Source organism: Gossypium hirsutum, chromosome D02 (genome assembly GCF_007990345.1).
Source record: "Gossypium hirsutum isolate 1008001.06 chromosome D02, Gossypium_hirsutum_v2.1, whole genome shotgun sequence".
NCBI lineage: Eukaryota > Viridiplantae > Streptophyta > Magnoliopsida > Malvales > Malvaceae > Gossypium > Gossypium hirsutum.
Window position 1 is genome coordinate 71052487 of NC_053438.1, and position 19453 is coordinate 71071939.

At 36.2% G+C, this 19453-nt stretch overlaps 2 protein-coding genes, 2 non-coding genes and 1 pseudogene across 4 annotated transcripts; 3 read left to right on the forward strand and 2 right to left on the reverse strand.

Moving 5' to 3' along the window:
* Positions 1-188: 188 nt before the first annotated feature.
* LOC107907679 (auxin-induced protein X10A) lies at positions 189-1555 on the reverse strand. Its single transcript, XM_041089269.1, has one exon. It carries the CDS (start codon positions 1517-1519, stop codon positions 1202-1204), a length of 318 nt encoding a protein of 105 aa, XP_040945203.1. The 5' UTR covers positions 1520-1555; the 3' UTR covers positions 189-1201.
* On the reverse strand, positions 701-862 carry LOC121215233 (U1 spliceosomal RNA). The gene has a single exon (XR_005910962.1). It is a non-coding gene; the product is annotated as a U1 spliceosomal RNA (small nuclear RNA).
* A 3361-nt stretch (positions 1556-4916) lies between the features above and the next one.
* On the forward strand, positions 4917-5234 carry LOC107907676 (auxin-responsive protein SAUR21). The gene has a single exon (XM_016835010.1). It carries the CDS (start codon positions 4917-4919, stop codon positions 5232-5234), a length of 318 nt encoding a protein of 105 aa, XP_016690499.1.
* A 286-nt stretch (positions 5235-5520) lies between these two features.
* LOC121215222 (U1 spliceosomal RNA) lies at positions 5521-5681 on the forward strand. The gene has a single exon (XR_005910951.1). It is a non-coding gene; the product is annotated as a U1 spliceosomal RNA (small nuclear RNA).
* Positions 5682-15473: 9792 nt separating this feature from the next.
* Positions 15474-15625, forward strand: LOC121214920 (uncharacterized; annotated as a pseudogene).
* Positions 15626-19453: the final 3828 nt, after the last annotated feature.

Here is a 19453-nt window from a genome sequence, read left to right on the forward strand (position 1 = left end):
GCACAGAACATGAAGCAAGGTGCAAGAAGCATTTTTACTTGCTCACAAATGTGCAGCAAGGGAGCTAATGGCTGATAGCTCATTCAACATTGCTTGTACACATAAGCAAGCCACCTAAACTAGTCATTCAACATCTAATGCATCAAGTTGTCATCAACTTGTCCATTTTAAACTAGATTAATTAGAATGAAACTAAAGAGAAACCTTGCTGTTACAGCAAGCATATGTGCTGCAGCATGTCATCAAGCTGCATGCACTTCAACCACAAAATGTAACAGCAGCATGGTTGGCCAATTTCCAATAAGACTACTCCCTTGTCCTATCATTTTCTGTAATGAAACCATTTTCTTGAGTACCATAATCAGCTCGTTCCTTATTTAACAATTATGGATAAGGAATTGAAGTGATGCATGGAACCAAGAACCAATCAAGTGAGTTGATTTAGCTCTTTTTTGCTATAATATCCTCATAATGTCCCTACTGTTGAAAAAGTATCTTCAAATAAGAGTTGGTATGGAGCAGTTCAAGGAGTGATCGAGGAGGAGGGCTTGATAAGCAACATCCCTAGAAGGACTTTAAGGGAACAAAAATATATATCACTAATATAATTGCAAAAGCTTGAATCGTATCGGTTTCTGTTAGCCCAATTGGTTGATTATATTTTATCCTGTAAGCCGAGGAAGGTTCCAACTGAACTCGGACGAGGGCCGCTCGATCGCAGGCCTCAACTGCCACAAATTATGTCGTAAACTCTCCTACTTCGAGGAGACCTTAGGCACGCGTCCTTCCCAGGTGCAATGGAAGTTGCTTATCTAAGCCATCAGCTTTTCTGATCACCGATCGACTCCGTCCAGGTATGTACGTTGTAATGAAGCTGCTTCTTATTTATAGGGCCTTGCTTGTGTTCCTTTCTCGTGTGCTTTCCATGTGGGGTTAGTGCTTCTTATTTATAAGGCTATAGGACTAGTTAAATTTCTCACTTCCACCGACTCCTAACAGGTTGCAAACCAGGCAATAAAACAAACGCAAGGAAATACTATTTTGGATTCAAAGGAAATCCAAACAGGAACCAAAATTTGGACCCTTCAAACTCATTTACAAATGTCAATACCATATACTTACAAATTACAATGGACGATCAAACTAAAAAAAACAAATGAGAACCCTACGTAAGGTTCAACTTCATTATAAGCTCATTGAATCAGGCATGGTTTATACGAGAAGTGAGGTTGATGAATTCGTCTTCATCACAAGGAACCATGAGACCACCCAATGGATGATCAAACCCAAACTCTTGTTCAGCCTGATTCAACAAGGCTTGGAACAAAGGGTGCTTCAAGTATGATATCGGGACCACAAATCTCTTGTTCTTCTCTTCATCTCCGACATAAACAGCGAAATGGCCTTTCGGGACATTAACTGAACTCGATGTCCGATAAGAGCATTGGTGTTTAGAATGTGACCATCTTCGTATAGTTTGCTTTGCATGAAGCACCATCTCAAGGAACCGAATCCCCATTTGAACAACTGATAAGGAATTTTTGAGAGTATTGTAAACAAAGATAGTTCTTTTTTCTACACTTCTGGTCATGGTCTTTGGCAGTATATATAGAGAGGAGACAGATTACAAAACATCATTTTATCAGTTTGCATGCATGGAAACAAATCAAGATAATGTACTTTTGTCCTAGTGCTAGGAAGTTCAAATAACTAATACAAAAAACTTGGGGTTCAAAAGGGGACCCCCAAAGTTACTAATTATAGAATACTAGCCCACTGGTTTTGACATCCATATATATCTGTGGTGCTTTTGTTGCATGTTCCTCATTGGGTTTTTCTTTCTTTTTTTTCTTTCTTATAATGATCGTCTTTGAACTTGACCTCCTCTTGTTCTTTGAATTGCAGTCCATATACATTTTCAATGCATTTCATGCTCAAGGTTAAATGGTTTTTAACTTTAAAAAACCAGCCTTTTTCCCTCTGGCTTTTAAATGATCATATTCAAATAATAATGTTTCATTTAAGAACCAATGCATGTAATGATGAAATTGGTGCCCGATATACCAAATATAAAAATAGCTTGATAATTTGAAAGGACTAAAAATGATATAATCCCACTTAACCAAGAGAGAGCTCTCCCTGCCCCTTAGCTACGCCCTGTGTCGGTATAATTTATATATAAGTCCTCCGATGTTGTCTTTTATATTTTACTCATTGATGAAGTGTTTTGTTACAGTCCATTAACTATACATGGAACTCATGCAAGTGCACATAATTAATTGTTAGAGTCGATTTCATATGGGTTGATGTTAAAGTAATAGTATGATCGATTGGCATCGTAGCTTGGTGGTAAACCAGCAAGAACACTTGAACTGGTATGGTCTTGAAAAGTATATTCCCATGTGCGGCCCTCTGTTTTAAGGCTTAAGTTGCTTCGGGTGTTTGGAGAGATGAAGCAAGGAGGCAGGAGGGACCGAGGGAGAATTAGATAGGATGATGCAAAAGTGAGCAAAGCCATGTGAGTTGCCAAATGCCTTTGCGCTGACAACATTAATCCAATATTAAATGTTTTGGGATAAACTACCAATTAGTCCCATAACTTGGCATCTTTTTCCAGTTTGGTCCCTAGACGTGGCACTATGAGATTCTACACCATCTTCACCTGAAAATCTTTTAAATTTCTTTATAATTTCTTAATATGTTTTGTATTTTTTTAATATTTATATAATATTTTAATTTTTTTAAGTGATAACATAACATAATCTCAAAGTGTTACGTCTCTCACACCTTAACACAATCAAAGTTTGGAAGTTAAATTGGTAAAATTCGTCAGGCTCCAATATTAATATCGACCAAAAAAGAGTTCAAGGATCAAGTTAGAAAAAATATTTAAGTCTAGCCTGTCTAGGCTTGCTATATTATTTTTTATTCGTTAAAAATATAATTATAATTTTTATTTAACATATAATTATATCTATTTTTACTTTCATATATATATTTATTAAATTTCTAAATATAAACTACTTAACATATTTTTTAAGATAACATTACAATATAGTATAATTAATTTAATATGGTATAAATTATATAAATATAAAAGAAAATTTCATATTATAAACTTGTAACAAGTGAATGAGGCATGAGCTTTGAATTTTTAAACATTTTTTTTGTTTAATCTCATTTTTCGAGCTTAATATTTTTGTTGAAACATTCTTAAATTTCAAGCAAAGCTTTGAACTTGAACAGGTAGCCCGGTCTAAGGGTAAAATCGAACTGAGTTGAATATGAATATTGTCAATCTTGATACGAAATTTGGAGCTTCATACTCAACTCGAGCTCAATTAAGTAGTTTACCAATTTTTGTAATCAAGCTCGAACCTGAGCTCGGTAGGGTTATAACATAATTTAGCTTAGGATTAATAATATGTATTAAGGGCATAATGTAATTTAATAATATAAAAAATATAAAATTTAGCTTGATGAGCCTTGTGAATAGAGGTGCTCATGGGCCGGGTTGATCCAGGTTCGAGTCAAGTCCATGCAATGTATCTAGATCAATTTTCCAAGTCGGGCCTAAAAAATGGGATTACTTTTTTCCCAAGCCCGACCCATTTTAAGAAAAGTAAATCCTGGGCGCCCGACCATATTTGATTATTTAGTTTAGTTTTTATTTAAAAATAATTTTTAAAAAATATATATAATACACTAAATGCACTAAAAACACTAAAATAAAAGTTTTCTAACACATTAAAAAGTATTTATATTAAAAACACTACCATAAATATAATAAATATTTTATTATATTAAATATAATTTTTAAAATTTTATATTTTAGGTTGAGTTATTTAGTTAGGTAAGTTTTTTTTTAGGTTTTAGATAATGGGTTTAATTGTTATTGAGTTAGTGATTTAATATAAATATATATTTATTATTCAAATATATAATTAATATAATTTTTTTAACATAATATATTCGGATCGGGCTAGGCTCAAGCAAAAAAAATATTGCCCAAGGCCCGACCCATATAGAAAATGGGCATTAAATTTTATCCAAACCCATTTTTCAAGCATCATGTTTTTGTCCAAACCCTCTCTTTTTCATACGAGCCTTCAAGGTTAAGCGGGCGGCCCAGTCCATAAACAGATCTACTTGTGAGCCATTCAAATTAAGTATTACTAAACTCAAATTTAATTTGATTTATAGCTCGAACTCGACTCAATAATAACCGAATCGAAATCGAACTCGAATTACTTATAAATATTAGTGTTTCATTTATGTCTTTGGCCGATCCTTAACCATTTAAATGGTGAACAAAATGGAAAATACAATATATGGATAGGGTTTTAACTTTTAAGAATACAAGATGTATGGATTTAATTTGTTTATGGATTGGCGTTAGCCCAGCAATTTGACTGACATACAATTTGCAGCGGCTAGCCATGCATACAAAAGCATTGACTGATTGACTGACTTAACCGCCCTCCATATATTAGGCACCAATTTTACCTATTACATGCATTGGTTCTTAAATGAAAAACTTATTAATGGATAATTGTATGCAACATGTATATATACATCTACTGCAATTCAAAGAACAATAAGAGGCTAAGTTCAAAGTCAAACATTATAAGGAAGAAAAAAGGAAGAAAAAAAAACCAATGAAACTTTATGCATGATTTCCTGGATCTAGAGAAAACAGTCACTGACATGATAAGGAACATGCAACAAAAGAACCAGGTATCTGTGGAGGTGAAAAAACAGTGGGCTGATCTTCTATAATTAGTAACTTTGGGTGTCACCTTTTGGACCCCACGCTTTAATATTAATTATTACAACTTCCTACATAGCACTAGGAACCTGAAGACCATGACCAGAAAGGTAAAAAAAGAACTATCTTTGTTTACAATACTCTCAAAATGGGGATTCGGTTGCCTGAGATGATGCTTCATGCGAAGCAAACTATACGAAGGTGGTCACGTTCTAAACACCAATACTCTTATCGGACATCGAGTTCAGTTAATGTCCCGAAAGGCCATTTTGCTGTTTATGTCGGAGACGAAGAGAAGAACAAGAGATTGGTGGTCCCGATATCATACTTGAAGCACCCTTTGTTCCAGGCCTTGTTGAATCAAGCCGAACAAGAGTTTGGGTTTGATCATCCATTGGGTGGTCTTATGGTTCCTTGTGCTGAAGACGAATTCATCAACCCCACTTCTCGTACTATGCATGCCTGATTCAATGAGCTCATAATGAAGTTGAACCTACGTGGGGTTCTCATTTGTTTTTTTTAGTTTGATCTTGCATTGTAACTATATGGTACTGAAATTTGTAAATGAGTTTGAAGGGTCCAATTTTTGGTTCCTATTTGGATTTCCTTGCGTTTGTAGTCGGTGGACGTGATGAAGAACTAGCTAGTCCTATAGCCTAATAAATAAGAAGCACTAATCCCACATCCAAAGGACGCCAGAGAGGAACATAAGCAAGACCGTATAAATATGAAGCAGCTAGCTACGTTGCAACATACTTACCTGGACGAGGTATATGGGTGATCAACAAGGCTAATGCCTAGGTAAGCGACTTACATTGCACTTGGGAAGGGCGCTTGCCTAAGGTCTCCTCAAAGTAGGAGAGCCTACGTCATAATTTGTGGCAGTGGGGGCCTGCGTTCGCGATTCCCCGTTCAATTTACAGATGGAAGTTTAACTTGTTTTTAGGTCAAAATCAAAGCTTTTGATGTATTTAAGTAGTTAAATGAGGTCCTTCAGGAATAAAATCCTCTATTACTTTCGGCAACCTATTTCTGTTTATGATGATGAAACATTTTCAGCAATTACCGATAGGTTGCAGAGTTGTTTCCCTACGTGGATCGTCCCTTCAAATTTTGAACTCAGGATTTATGCACTGAATCAAAGTGGTCTACTTAATAACTAAAGTTGTTCCATAGAAGACAGAAGTGCCATTGCCATCATTGTACTTCTTTCTGGTCCCCAATGGTGCCAACATGAACTGTTACTAGTAAAGCAAATATTAGTTTTATCCAAAAGGCTGGTAATGTTTGCATTTACTGAGTATGGAGACATTAAAGTGCGATAATTTCCAAGTTCAACAAACACATTTAATTTGGCTTCTATGTTGTCACCATCTTGTTGGCATTCGGCAACTGGAACTTCTGCATATATGTATATATATAATTAACGTGGCTTGTCCTCACCTTATCTCTATTCTCTGGCCAAGTTGCAGTACACGCCAGTTGCTTCATCTTGTCCATACAAGCTCACTCCCAAAGCAGTTTAAGACTGTTGGTGCTGTAACTGAAACTAACAGATTCAGTACAGACTTGTCGAGCAAGTCTCGAGACTTGCTGAGCAAACAAGAGAATTCGAGCAAGAGAAAGGAAGAAAAGCTAAGAGAAAATGAAGAGAAAAATTGATGAACAAACTGAACTTCATTCATAAAATTGAATAATGGCATAATGCCAATACATAAACCAAGCACTAAGCTTGTCAAAAACAGCAAATAATTACCTAAACATCACCTACTCCCACTAATTACATGGAAACTTGAAATTTTAGCTTGTAAACCTATACAAAGTTGTGTTTACAGCTCATACATAAGCTAATTACATCAGTCAACAACCTAACTTAGTTAGAAATGAACTAAGATTACATTTCATTAACTAGAAATTACAAAATAAATAAAATAAGCTTGCATCAGCAGCTCCTGCATGTCTTGGTCTTCATGGCCTGCATGCTGTCGAGTTTGTTGCATGCTGAACCAACTTCATCACTCCTCCTTGGTTTGCATGGAGCAAACACCTAACTTCTTCCTTAGACATTCGAACCTTGTGACACTAAGGGCTTTCGTTAAAATGTCTGCAAGTTGATCCTCTGAATTACAGTGGATCAGCTTTACTTCCTGAGCTTGCTCCATTTCTCGAACAACATGTAACTTGATGCTAAAATGCTTTGTTCTTCCATGGAACACTGGATTTTTAGCAATTGCTACTGCAGATTGGTTGTCACAGAAGATCTCAGTAGCTTCCTCTTGATGCACATTCAAGTCAGCCAATATTTTCCTTAGCCATATGGCTTGGTTGACAGCACTTGCTGTTGCCACATACTCTGCTTCAGCAGTAGATTGAGCCACTAGACTTTGCTTCTTCGAGCTCCAGCAAAACATGGCTGAACCAAGGTTAAAAGCATACCCTGAGGTGCTTTTCATGTCATCTATCGAGCCAGCCCAGTCACTATCAGTGTAGCCAACCAGCTTTAGATTTCCTTCTTTGCTGTACTTCAAACCATAGTTTAAAGTGCCTTTGACATATCTCAGCACTCTCTTTGCAACTTGGAAATGCTTCTCATTGCAGCAATGTAAGAACCTTGAGAGCAATCCTACAGCATACATGATGTCTGGTCTAGTGGCAGTCAAGTATAGCAAGCAACCAACTAGACTCCTGTAGGTTGTTTCACATACTTTCTCAAAATCACCTTGGCTCGATAGTTTTTCTCCAACAGCAACAGGTGTTTTAGTTGCCTTGCTGTTTTGCATGGAGAACTTGGTCAGAATCTTTGTGGCAAAGCTTCTCTGGCTTAGAAATATCTCATTCTGTACTTGAGACACCTCCATTCCAAGAAAATAGGACATCTCCCCAAGATCAGACATTTCAAACACTTCCTGCATCTTGGTCTTGAAATCAGCCAGCACTACTCGATCTCCTCCTGTCACCAGAAGGTCATCAACATACAGGGACACAATGAGTTGTATTTGTGTCCCTTGTTTCTTGACATACAGTGTTGGCTCACTCTTGCTTCGATCGAATCCCAGATCAGTCAAGTAGCTATCGATTCTGCTGTACCAAGCCCTTGGAGCCTGTTTTAATCCATATAGGGCCTTCTTCAGTTTGTAGACCATATGCTCTCTGCCAGCTATTTCAAACCCTTGTGGTTGTTCAACATAGATGTCTTCATCTAAGAAACCATTCAGAAAGGCTAATTTCACATCAAGTTGATGGATTTTCCATTCGAGCTGTGCTGCTAAGGCAATCAGCAGTCTGATGGTGTCGAGCCTGGCCACTGGTGCAAAGGTCTCTAGGTAGTCCAGGCCATACCTCTGACTGAACCCCTTGACAACTAGCCTTGCTTTCAGTTTGTTCAAGGTTCCATCAGCATTGTGCTTGACTTTGTACACCCATTTCACCCCAATCACCTTCCTTTTGACTGGCCTTTCAACCAATTCCCAGGTCTGGTTCTTCTCAATCATGCTGATCTCCTCAGCCATTGCCTGCTTCCACCCTTGCTGAGCCTCAGCCTCTTCAAAGTTGCTTGGTTCAGCTATGGCTACATGAGCCCTTTCATAAATCTCAGTCAATGGCCTTGTTCCTCTAACTGGTTCATCATCAATGTCCATTTCTGGAACATTTTGGTCTGGCTCAGCTTGGTCTGTTGCTAGTTCTTCAGAAACTTCTTCAGGTTCATGTCTTTCCCAGTTCCAACATGACCTTTCATCAAATACCACATCCCTGCTAATTGACACCTTGTTTGTTGAAGGATCCAAGATCCTATAGCCCTTCTTAACAGTGCTGTAGCCCACCAGTACACCAGGTTGAGCCCTTTCAGACAATTTGTCCTTTTTAACAGCAAGTACATGTGCATAACAGATGCATCCAAAGACCTTCAGATGAGCCAGTGATGGCTTGAAGCTAAACCAAGCCTCGAATGGAGTCTTCTGATCCAAAGCCTTGGTTGGAAGTCTATTTTGAATGTATGTTGCAGTGTTAACTGCTTCTGCCCATAGTGCTTTAGGCAGATTCTTCTGAATCATCAAGCACCTGGCCATATCCATCAAACTCCTATTCTTCCTTTCACTTACACCATTCTGCTGAGGTGTATATATGTTGGTAAGTTGATGTTTGATGCCTGCCTTATCACAGAAGGATTGGAACTGAGCTGAGGTGTACTTAGTCCCATTATCAGACCTTATGGTCTTCAGCTTGCAGCCTGTTTCAGTCTCAGAAGCAGTCTTGAACTTCCAAAACACTGAGGCCACTTCAGATTTTTGTTTTAAGAAGTAAATCCAGTAATATCTTGAAAAATCATCAATGAACAGTATAAAATACCTGTTTCCACTTAATGACTCAGTCTTCATAGGGCCACACACATCAGTATTGTAACAGCCCGATTCTGGGCCTAGTCGGAATAGTGGTTTCGGGACCACAAATCCGACGAGGGAAAATATGGTTATTATTATATTTTTATGATCTACAATTTCACGGAAAGTTTTCGTAAAAATTTCGTTCGAAAATTTCGACGTTTGGGCACTCAATTTAGTCAAAAGGACTAAATTGTAAATAGTGCAAAAGTTGAGTTCTATATGTAGAAGTATCTAATTGATATGAAATTTTAAATTGGAGGTCTTTATGTGGTAATTAGACCATTAGTTAGTTGATGGACAAAAATAGACATAAGAAATGAGAGAAATAGATTTTTTTTAAGTGGGGGCATATTAGTCATTTGGTAATAAAAAAATAAAATGGGAAAAAGATGACAAAAATCATCATCTTCCTCATTAGTTGCTGCCGAAATTTGAAGGAAGCCATAGCTAAGGTTTCTTTGCTTTCTCAAGCTCATAGTAAGTGCATCCTAGCCCCGTTTTTAATGTTCTTCGCATTTTTGGAATCCTCGTAACTCGGTTTAGCTTATTCTAGCAATAATTCGTGTTAGGGCTCATATTTGGAAAAATACCCATAGGTGAAATGTGTTTATTTTGCTGTTTTATGGTGGAATATGAAGCTATAAATTATGTTAAACAACTTTTGCTAAGCAATTTTAAGCGAAAACGGGTAAATAGACATAATCGGTAAAAATAATTAATATTCAAAAGTATGTGTTGGAGTGGGAATTTGATGTTTCCATAGAAGGGAAAAATGTTCAGCATGTTATAAAACTTAAGAATAAGTGATGAAGTTTAATTTCCGAGCTTGGGGACAAAAGTGTAATTACGCAAAAGTTTGGGGGCAAAATTGTAATTTTTCAAAAAGTTGGGTGGTGGATTATTTTAATGAGTGTGAACATTAAATGAGTTAAATTTGCTATTATAGATCAAGAAAGACGTGAAGAGTATATCAAACGGGGAAAAGAAAAGATAGGGGAGTAAAGTGCAAAATTACGATATTTTGCACCGAGGTAAGTAAACACGTGACTTAATGTATTATTTTGATATTATTTGATATATGTTGAGATTTATTTGGAATTAAAATAAATGTTTGGCCATATCCTAAAAATGTTGTTAAATCGGGAAAGGTGGTAAAGGGTTGCAATATATGGTTTATGGGTTGAACACTCGGAATAAGCCGGAGTATGTTGTATATAAAAGGGTTGCTGTGTGCTGATTCCCCGATTCATTGGTGGTGCTATGTGCGTGATCCACCATATCTTTGAAATGTGAAAAGGGGGTTGCTATGTGCTGATTCCCCCGAGGGGTTGCTAAGTGCTGATTCCCCGGTTCATTGGTGGTGCTAAGTGCGATATCCACCATATCTTTGAAATGTGAAAGGGGGTTGCTATGTGCTGATTCCCCCGAGGGGTTGCTAAGTGCTGATTCCCCGATTCAGCGGTGGTGCTAAGTGCGAGATCCACCAATAACGGTTAACATTCCAAGTGTTCAACGAAAAAGTGTGGAAGATGAATATTTCCATATGGTGGAAAATTTTATGGGGTAAATATTGAGTTGAATACTAAATCGACCCATGTATGAGATGGGAGAAAATATCAAAAACGCAAAAGGAACGATTTAATTATAAACTGTGTTGAACAACAGCAGTTGGGTAACTTTGAAAAATCACCATAAATGGTGGAAAATGAATGGGAAGCTGAATAATATATGAAATTGAAGCTGAATGTGTCTATTTTCATATGAAAGAAATAGAATAAGCAAAAGAGTTGTATTTTTGGAGATATCTGAATTTTACTGAAACAGGGCTGGATTGATTTCGAGATCCCCTGTTCTAATTTTGGAAAATTACCAAAAATTGTAAAAAAATAATTATGGCATGAAATTTATATCCCTGGAATCCTTATTGAGTCTATTTTTATTAGAAACAAGAAAAACCATTTTTCAAATTTTGTACAGAGAGTTAAGTAAATTTTAGTGAGGAAGGGTCAGAACCGTTGGGCAGTGAAACAGGGGAAGGTTTAATGAATAAACTGTACTAATTGGCTGGGTTAAAAATTCTGAAATTTTTATGGTGAAATGGTATATGAGTCTAGTTTCAGGGAAAATTTACGAAACTCAATTTGGAGCCCTGTAGCTCCAGATAAAAATAAATTAGCGACTATGACGCAGAAAAACAGCTTGCTGGAAATTGCCTAAACAATAAAGTTATTCATGAATAAGTTTATATTTTGGTGTAGTTATGGGAGTAATTACTTATTTATCATGTGTTTACTTACTAAGCTATATGCTTACTCGATTTTATTTTTCTCTTGGTTATAGTGACTTCCAACAACTCGGAAATTGGAACGAAGTCAGACAATCATCTACACTATCCTTCACATTTGGGGTATTTTACTACTAGTGTTCCGAAATTTTATGGCATGTATAGACACTTTATGTAATGTGGGATCATCATGTAAATATATGTTATGGTTCCCTTTTAAATGTAGTGTTTATTAATAGTTAAACTATATGTGTGTTTATACAAATGAAATTGGTTGGTATATTGGAATGTGTTCTAAATTTGCAGGAGGTTTAAGCAAAAATAAGTAGGAATGCTGCCGAAAATTTTTAAAAATTTAGTAATACCTCATACTCTGTTCCGGTAAGGAATACGGGTAAGGGGTGTTACAAGTATGCACCAGTTGGAGTTTTTCAGAAGCTCTCCAGGCTTGATTCGAGGGAAATGGGAGTCTGGCCTGCTTTCCTAATTGACATACTTTACATACATCATCATGGTCCACTGAGTTGATGAAATTTTCAGCCAGGTCCTCTCTGACCATTCGGGCCATCGATCTGAAGTTGGCATGTCCCAGTCTTTGATGCCACAGCTTGGATTCATCTGAAGTGGCTGTGTAGGCAATGTCTAACTTTTTTGTCCAGTCAACCACAAAGCTCTTATCAGCCATAGGGACTGCCATCAGTTTGGATCCACTTGGATTACTGATTTGGCACTGGTGGTCTTTAAACACAACTGAATAACCTTTTCCAGCAACTGAGCTATGCTGAGCAGGTTTCTGTCAATTTCAGGCACCAACAGCACATTTGAAATCACTTTGGTACCTGTAAGGGTGCATATCAGCACATCACCCTTGCCTTCAGCTTGAATAAAATGACCATTTCCTATCTTGACTTTAGTTCTGCAGCTTCTGTCTAAAGACTTGAAGATTGCAGCATCAGGTGTCATGTGGTTGGTGCATCCACTGTCTAGGAGCCAACCAGATGAGGACCTTTCCTGAGCAGCTGAGCATGACACAGCAAAGACTTGCTCCTCTTGATCACTGTCCTCCTTAGCTACTCGAGCCTCAGCTTTCATCTGTTGAAACTGATTCTGTCTCGATTTGGTCTTACTCTTGCAGACTCTCTCAACATGACCCTTCTTCTTACAATACTAACATACAGCTTCTGGATTAAACCAGCACTTTTCTTCTGGATGACCAACCTTTCTGCAGTGCTTGCAAGTTTGACCTTCTCTCCTTGCAGCATCATTCTTTGGTTTGTCTCTCCAGGCCTTCTTGCCTTTGTAGGCAGTATTTGTTCTTGCCTGAAAGGCACCTTCTTGGTGCTCCTCCAGTCTGCTTGCTCTCCTCTGCTCTTGAGCATATAGAGCATTGATCAACTCTGTCAGGGAGATGGTGGACAGATCCCTTGAGTCCTCGAGAGATGAGATTTTTGCCTCATACCTCTCAGGCAGAGTTGCTATAACCTTCTCCACTATCCTAGCTTCATTGAACTGCTCTCCAAGGAGCCTGATGCTGTTAACCACAGCCATAATCCTATCAGAATATTGCTTGACAGTTTCTTCTTCCTTCATCTTCAAATTCTCGAAATCTCTCCTCAAGTTTAACAACTGTTGCTGCCTTGTCCTCTCTGTCCCTTGAAACTCTTCCTGCAACTTGTCCCAGGCCTGTTTTGGTGATTCACAGGCCATAATCCTTGTGAAAATCACATCAGACACTGAATTCTGGATGCAAGACATGGCTTTGTGCCTCTTGGTCCTCTCATCAGCATGCTGCCTGATCTGAGCCACTGTTGGATTGCCTCTAAGTGGTTCTGGTTCAACATCTAAGTTGACCACCTCCCACAGATCGTATGCCTGCAGGTAGGTCTTCATTTTGACCACCCATATGTGATAGCCTTCTCCATTGAAGACTTGAGGTGCAGCTGGTGAAAAGCTTGATGAAGCCATGTATTTGTATAACAGATCCCTTAAGAAATAGGCTCTAGATACCAATTGTTGGTGCTGTAACTGAAACTAACAAATTCAGTACAGACTTGTCGAGCAAGTCTCGAGACTTGCTAAGCAAACAAGAGAATTCGAGCAAGAGAAAGGAAGAAAAGCTAAGAGAAAATGAAGAGAAAAATTGATGAACAAACTGAACTTCATTCATAAAATTGAATAATGGCATAATGCCAATACATAAACCAAGCACTAAGCTTGTCAAAAACAGCAAATAATTACCTAAACATCACCTACTCCCACTAATTACATGGAAACTTGAAATTTTAGCTTGTAAACCTATACAAAGTTGTGTTTACAGCTCATATATAAGCTAATTACATCAGTCAACAACCTAACTTAGTTAGAAATGAACTAAGATTACATTTCATTGACTAGAAATTACAAAATAAATAAAATAAGCTTGCATCAGCAGCTCCTGCATGTCTTGGTCTTCATGGCCTGCATGCTGTCGAGTTTGCTGCATGCTGAACCAACTTCATCAAAGACTTAAAACCAGAGGGCGGTGCATTGGAATATACGATGCCAATCATACTACAAACTTGACATCAACTTACAAGAAATCCACAGTAGCAATTGATTACTTATATATATACTTTTCAACTGTGGTTACCTGATGTCCCATATGAGCTAGCTTTTACAGTGGGTTTCATTATTTAAACACTTTGATAATATATATGAATATTTGATACACGATTTCGTGCACTGTCAGTGAGTAATAACCTTTTACCATGAAAATGCATATATGCATAAGGCTGGCACCGGGTATGCAGGGGCCTTTGGTAAAATTTTCCTTTAGATACTCAACAATTATAAAGTTTTAAGTGATCCCCTCAAAATTTGAAATTCATTTCTCGCTCTAGTATAAAATTTCTGCGGTATATGCGATGCAAAAAGAGGCCAAGTTCAAAGGCAATCATTATAAGAAAGAGAAAAGAAATAATAATAATAAAAATACCCCATAAATGTTGATGCATGAGTAACGGGATATAGAGGAAACTAGCCCCATAACTGAGAGTCACTGACATAAGGAACATGCAACAAAAACTACCAGAGATATATGGATATGAAAATCAGTGGGTGGATACTATAAAATTAGTAGCTTTGGGGTCTCCTTTTGGACCCCAAGTTTTAATATCAATTATTACAACTTCCTAGCACTAGGACAAAAGTACATCATGTTGACAGTTTTCATGCATTCAAACTGACAAAATGATGTTTTGTAATTTGTCTCCTCCCTACGTGGGTTTCTCATTGTGTTTTTTTTTTCAGTTTAATCTTCCACTGTAAGTGTATGGTATTGAGATTAGTAAATGAGTTTTAAGGATCCAAAATTTTGCTTCCTGTTTTTGTATTAATTGACAAACTAATGTAAATCATGAAATTGATTAATTTATTACAGTGTTTATTCTTCTGGGGTAATTACTAATAAGGAGAATGATAAATTGGTTTTGATTTGAAACCCCAAACCCAGAAATTTCCACCACTGTAAGTCATGTCATTGCAGAGAATTATATAGCTATATGCAAATTTTATGTATTAAAGTACTCCACTGTGTAACTCCGTTATTGCAGAGAAGGAATGCTTCGAAAATTTTGAAGAAAAACTTGAAATCCTCTCTGTTTCTGCTATCTGAGATTCATTTCAATGCGATTGAAGCTGTTTTCTGCTATGGAATATTAATGATTTGTACTCAAAAACCTTGCACACCATATATACATATATTCTTTACTGTGATAACAGAGAAAATAACTTGTTAATTTTCATGTCAGCAAAGGATTAATAAAGCACAATTTTACCATATATACATATTTTATGCAATCAGTTTGCAGTGAGTGAAAATGAGAAATTCAACTAGTATAATTTCTCAGGACTCCGGGTAGTTTTCTCTGTAAGTCATAAATCTCCACTCTGACTCACCCATGTCAAATTTATGTTGAATCACTAATTCCACAGGGAAAGTACATACGAAAGGAACAGTAGCAAGGCCATATAAATAAGAAGCAGCTAGCAACGTTGCAACATACTTACCTGGACAGGGTCGATAGTGATCATCATGGCCGATGGCCTAGGTAAGTGACTTCTATTGCACTTGGGAAGGGCGCTTGCCTAAGGTCTCCTCAAAGTAGGAGAGCCTACGTCATACTTTGTGGCACTTGGGAATTCTGCCTCAGCCAGATTTAATAGGCCTTCAAATAGAAGATGATTCAAGTAAGAAATAGGAATCATGAATCTGCTCTTGCTGGTTTCCCCTACATATACTGCAATATGGCCTTTCAGAACATTTTTCGTCCCCAACGAAGACCGAATTCTTGATGAAATGCTTCGCTAGCACATTTGCTTGGCGTTGGCTAACCCAATTAACTGTATACACATCTTAGAGTAGGAGTGATAGAGAACTTAACTAATACTGAAACTAAACTTGAATTAAAACGGCATATTTAGTACCTAAACCTATATATAGAAACATATATGTATAAGAGACTTAAACATGGTTCTGTTTTGTCTGTATCAAAGCACTCTGGCCTACCTTTCCAATGAAACTTAAGAAGATGCAAGGTATAACTTGCGAAACCATGTCCAAAATACGGATTATTCGACCCCTTTGTTTTGAATTACAATGCACTTTCGACATCAAAGGCATGTACTGTCTTATGTTCATATTGATGATAGTTACCGAAGCATTGAAATTAGACTTGAAACTTAGCTGAGTCGATCCCCCTACGTACTAAACTAGCTTGGTTGTTGCAAAATTGCAATGTCTCTCGGTCCCATCTGATCACCCCTTGCTCACAGTCATTCAATATTTACTTATCTTCTGCAATGGTTCTTCAATGTCCAGTCTTTTTCATTTCGTTAGGAGCTGAGATTATTGATGACTAGTTTAGCTAAAATAAACCTATACGTTTCAAACCTTTGCAATAATATCAGACATTTAGGACTATCATTGAGCTTCCTGATCTGAAACAAAGCTTTGAATAGAATATATTGACTATTCAGGTTGGACTAATTGTTTTTGCACTTGCATGTTGATTTTGAATGCTGAATGGGATTGAAGGGTCTTCAAGTTTTATGCATGGCTGTGAAGTGTAAGCTTAAAGGGCTTTGTCTATTATACTATTATCATTGGGACATCTCTGATAACTCCAAGTTCCAACTATTAGATATTTTCCAACAGTAGTAGGGACATGACATCAGAGAGGTCTCATTGCAAAAAAAGCATTGCAGTCAAATTTATGAAGCAAATTGTAACTGAAAATGATAGGACATAGGAGTAGTCTCCAATATCAGTCTAAAATTTATTTAGTTTATAACCCAAAATAAAAGTCTCAAATTGCAGTCAAGTTACAGAATAGTAGAAATTTTATATCATTCTTGATTTGAATATGTACAAGACTGCCTTTATTTATCATTGTTTAATGTAATACATTTTTGTAAGACTGATGAAATATGCTTCGCTGCATGGAATTGTGAGACCACCCGGATGGTCGAATCCGAATTCTTCCTCAGCCAGATGTAATAAGCCTTCAAATAGAGGATGGTTCAAGAAAGATATAGGAATCATGAATCTGGTCTTGCTGGTTTCCCCTACATATACTGCAATGTGGCCTTCTGGAAAGCTTTTCATCCCCAACAGATCCCGAATTCTTGATGAAATGCTTCGGTGGTGCATTCGCTTGGCCTGAGCAAACTCAACTATACACATCTTAGGGTAGGAGTGATAGAAAAGCTTAACTAAGACTGAAACTAAACTTGAGCTAAAATGGAATCTTTAGTACCTAAATATATAAGAGATTTAGTCAAGTTTCACATGGTTCTGTTTTATCTGTTACAAAGCATCCTGTTCTACCTTCCCAAAGAAACTTAAGAAAATGCAATGTATAACTTGTGAAACCATGTCTGAAATACCAATTTTCCGACCCCATTGTTTTGAATTACAATGCATTTTCGACATCAAAGACTTACACTGTCTTAAGTTCATATTGATGATTCACTTTCATCATGTTCCAAAGCATTGAACTTGGACTTGACAATTTGCAGAGTTGTTTTCCTCTACGTACTAAACTAGCTTGGTCTGCAATGGTTCATTATTGTTTAGTCATTTTCGTTCTGGTAAGAGTTGAGATTATCAACCTCGAGTTTTAGAAAATCGAGCTAAAACAAAACAATACGTTTCAAACTTCTTCAATCATATCATTGACATTTAGGGACTGTGATTGAGTTTCTTGATTTTGAATGTTGAATGTGAGTGAAAGGATCTTCAAGTTTTATGCATGGCGATGAAGTGTAAGCTTAAAGGACCTTGTTTACTATATCATTATCTTTGGAACATCTCTGATAAGTCCAAGTTCAAATTATTATATATTTTCCTACAGTAGAGACATGACATAAGAGAGGATCTTATTGCAAAAAAAAAAAAAGCACCGAGTTTACTCACATGAGATGATCTAATTTATGAAGCAAATTATTATGACAGAAAATGATAGGAGATAAGAGTAGTCTTTTTCCGGCATGTTTTGTGTTGCCACGTCGTTGATTATCCCTTTTAAATTTGAGTTCAGGATTTACGTAGTGTATCAAAAATGGCCTACTTTGATAATGAAACATGTTACATGCAAGACAAAAGCGCCATTGCCATCGTCGTGCTTCTGACTGTCTGGTCCTTCTGATGGTGCCAACGTGAACTGTTACTCAGTTTGAGCGAACCGGATCGGCTGATATACTGGTTCAGACAAAAGGGTTGAACCAAGTTTTGAGCGAAGTGTTGGGAACCAATGTATGCACGGTTATAATTTTAACATATGCTCAAAGCTGAAACTTTGGAGGCTGGGGTAGGCAACTCCCCGGTCAAAGTGGGAAATTTTTATTACTAGTCCCCCTTGAGTATTAATCATTCAATTTAAGTTTTTTAGTCATTTGAATAAATGATAATTTTCTATTTTTGACCCCTCTTAAAATTAATTATATACTTTATTTCCTTTTAAAATGAAAATTAACAATCAAAACCTTTAAAATATAGGCTTTTGTCTGAAAAGCCTTCAAGATGTGCCAGTGTCAGACCTTCAAGATGTGCTAGTTGGTGTGGTGTTTGAAGTGAAAAATACTTACGTGAAGGGCTTAATTGATTTTTAAAAATTATAAAAAAAATTATTTAAAAAAACTATAAAAAAGTTATAAATATATATAACTTAATAAAATGATTAAATAAAATTATAGGAAAATTTATAAAATTAACTAAAATTCATAAAAGGACTAATAATTTTTAAATTTTTATAATATTTATTAATTTATATAAATTTTCCTATAATTTTTTTATTTCATTTAAATTTTATAATATTTTAATAATTTCTAATAATTAAAGATTCCGGCGAACATATCTCAGTCATTGTTATTTGGCACTACCAATTAATACATATCAACTATCAAAACATGTCGTTGTCTTGTTTTCACTTTCGGAAGAAAAACAAACCGTCAATTGGAATATTTTGCTGTGAATTTTTGAAATATATTGTTGAAAAAGATAACTACGAACTGATTTAATTTTTATGGTTAAATTCTGCTATTAATTTTTATTCTTTTATTTGATTAATTTTAGTTTCTATATTTTTTGAATTGGCCACTTTTAGTCTCTATACTTTAGCAATTAAATTCGTCTGGTTATATTCAATTACTAGTCTTACAGTATGCGTATAATTATAGATATAATCTGTTTTCTCCAATTAGATCATTCTAAGTCCCTATACTTTTTGAATTCTAAAATTTCTATTGTGATACAAATGACGGTCGTTATTTCATTAACTAGGTTTTTAGTGAATAATATATGGAAATAATAAGTTGACATGAATTTATACATATGATAATATGTTTTGTGTATCAGATTTTAGAAATAATATAACTTTATTTAATGAATTTAATAGTTATTGATTGGTGAGGACTATAATTTTTAAATTTGAAAAGTATAGGGATTAAAAATGATCAAATAATAATATATGGGTTAAATCT

What these genes read in the sequence shown, in the direction of transcription:
- LOC107907679 (XM_041089269.1), bottom strand. Translation starts at nt 1,519, where the DNA reads ATGGGGATTCGGTTCCTTGAGATGGTGCTTCATGCAAAGCAAACTATA.
- LOC107907676 (XM_016835010.1), top strand. Translation starts at nt 4,917, where the DNA reads ATGGGGATTCGGTTGCCTGAGATGATGCTTCATGCGAAGCAAACTATA.